The sequence below is a fragment of the Trichinella spiralis genome, assembly GCF_000181795.1.
Source record: "Trichinella spiralis strain ISS 195 chromosome Unknown Scfld5363, whole genome shotgun sequence".
In the NCBI taxonomy this organism is placed as follows: Eukaryota; Metazoa; Nematoda; class Enoplea; order Trichinellida; family Trichinellidae; genus Trichinella; species Trichinella spiralis.
In genome coordinates this window covers 1-1,450 of record NW_003532302.1, presented here as the reverse complement: position 1 = coordinate 1,450, position 1,450 = coordinate 1, and the positions used below count along the sequence as shown (strand labels likewise).

Below are 1,450 nucleotides of genomic sequence, written 5' to 3'. Positions count from 1 at the left end.
TTATTTTTCTATTCATTGGGATATTTTTTTCATTTTTAAATTTAATAGCCATTCAATTTTTTTTTATTTAGGGCATTTCCGAGTAATTGGCCTGTTGTCGGTTGCTTGTTCCAACCAAACTTTTGCAAGGATTTCCTTTTTTTTTTTTTTTTTTTCAAGCTCAAATCTTATGCCAATCATTTGTCAAAGTAAGGGGACAAAAACGTTATCAGATATTAAAATTAAAGGAATTCCTTGAAAATTGTAAAAAAAATTTTTACGGCGGGGGTGTTTGTTTTGACACCCCCCAACAGTACAAGGGAAGGCGGGGGCTATAGGGTGCTCAAATCAATAAATTTTCATTGCATCACTGCATTTCTGACATGCGAAAGAAATTTTTCTTGTTTACACGTTGCATATTTAAATGATACAAACACAGTGTAGTTTATCTGAGGCCGCTGATTGATGTTCCATTTGATTTGATTCAAAATTATTTTTTCCTCTCAGATTCTTCTTGTATGATTCACTTATTTTGACCGGTGCACATCTTTATGGAAATGCGTCCAGGGCTCTCGAATTTGATCAAATATTCCTTGTTCTTCTTCAATACATTGTTTTGGGTAAGAAATATTCAAGCTGTCTTTTTCTGAATATCTGTTTTACCTGTTCAACTTAAAATTATACATATATGTGTGTCTTGCTTCTTATTTCCAGATTGCTAGCATTGCTCTTATTGTAATTGGATGCTGGGCATTGACGACAAAAGAACTCGAAGGAACCAAAATGATCTCATCGGCTTGGGATTTTGTTTTCGACGCGACAATTATTTTTATCATTGTTGGCTTAATCGCGTTTTTCCTAGCTTCAGCTGGCTGTATTGGTGCACTGAGAGAAAATGTGACCTACTTGAAATGTGTAAACAAATAATTTGTATATCCAATTATTTACTTACTTGTCTATTTGAAAACATTGCTTTTCAAGTTTTGGATGTCTTTGCTCGCAATAGTAAGTACGTTGCTGATTCTGAGCATTGTTGGATTCGCTTTGTGGCCACACTTTTTGCATCTGGCTAAAGAGAAATTATCGGTGAAATTGATTCAACGTTATTTCGACGATCCTGATTTACAAGACATTATCGATTTCATGCAGAAAAAGGTACACTGAAAAATATATATATACGTATTTTTTCCTTATTGTTGTAATTTCAGTTTAAATGTTGCGGTTTGTCTGACAAAGGCTTTCATGATTGGAGCAAGAATATGTATTTCAACTGTACCCCATCGAATGCAGATCCTAGACGGTGTGGTGTCCCTTATTCTTGTTGTCTTCCTCAAACAAGAGTAATAAAGAAAAAACCACTTTCAAGTAAATAAATTCAAATAAGCACATAATAATCAATGGTTTCTCTGTGTAGGTGATAGATGGATTCTGGAAAAATATTATTGCGGCATCGGTATTCAACATGTGACGG

At 34.2% G+C, this 1,450-nt stretch overlaps 1 protein-coding gene across 1 annotated transcript; it reads left to right on the top strand.

The window, feature by feature from the left end:
* The first annotated feature begins 536 nt into the window (after positions 1–536).
* Positions 537–1,447, top strand: Tsp_14633 (tetraspanin-33). Its single transcript, XM_003366813.1, has 5 exons — positions 537–599; positions 694–894; positions 961–1,134; positions 1,188–1,319; positions 1,394–1,447. The coding sequence occupies exons 1-5, from the start codon at positions 537–539 to the stop codon at positions 1,445–1,447; spliced, it is 624 nt and encodes a 207-aa protein (XP_003366861.1).
* Positions 1,448–1,450: the final 3 nt, after the last annotated feature.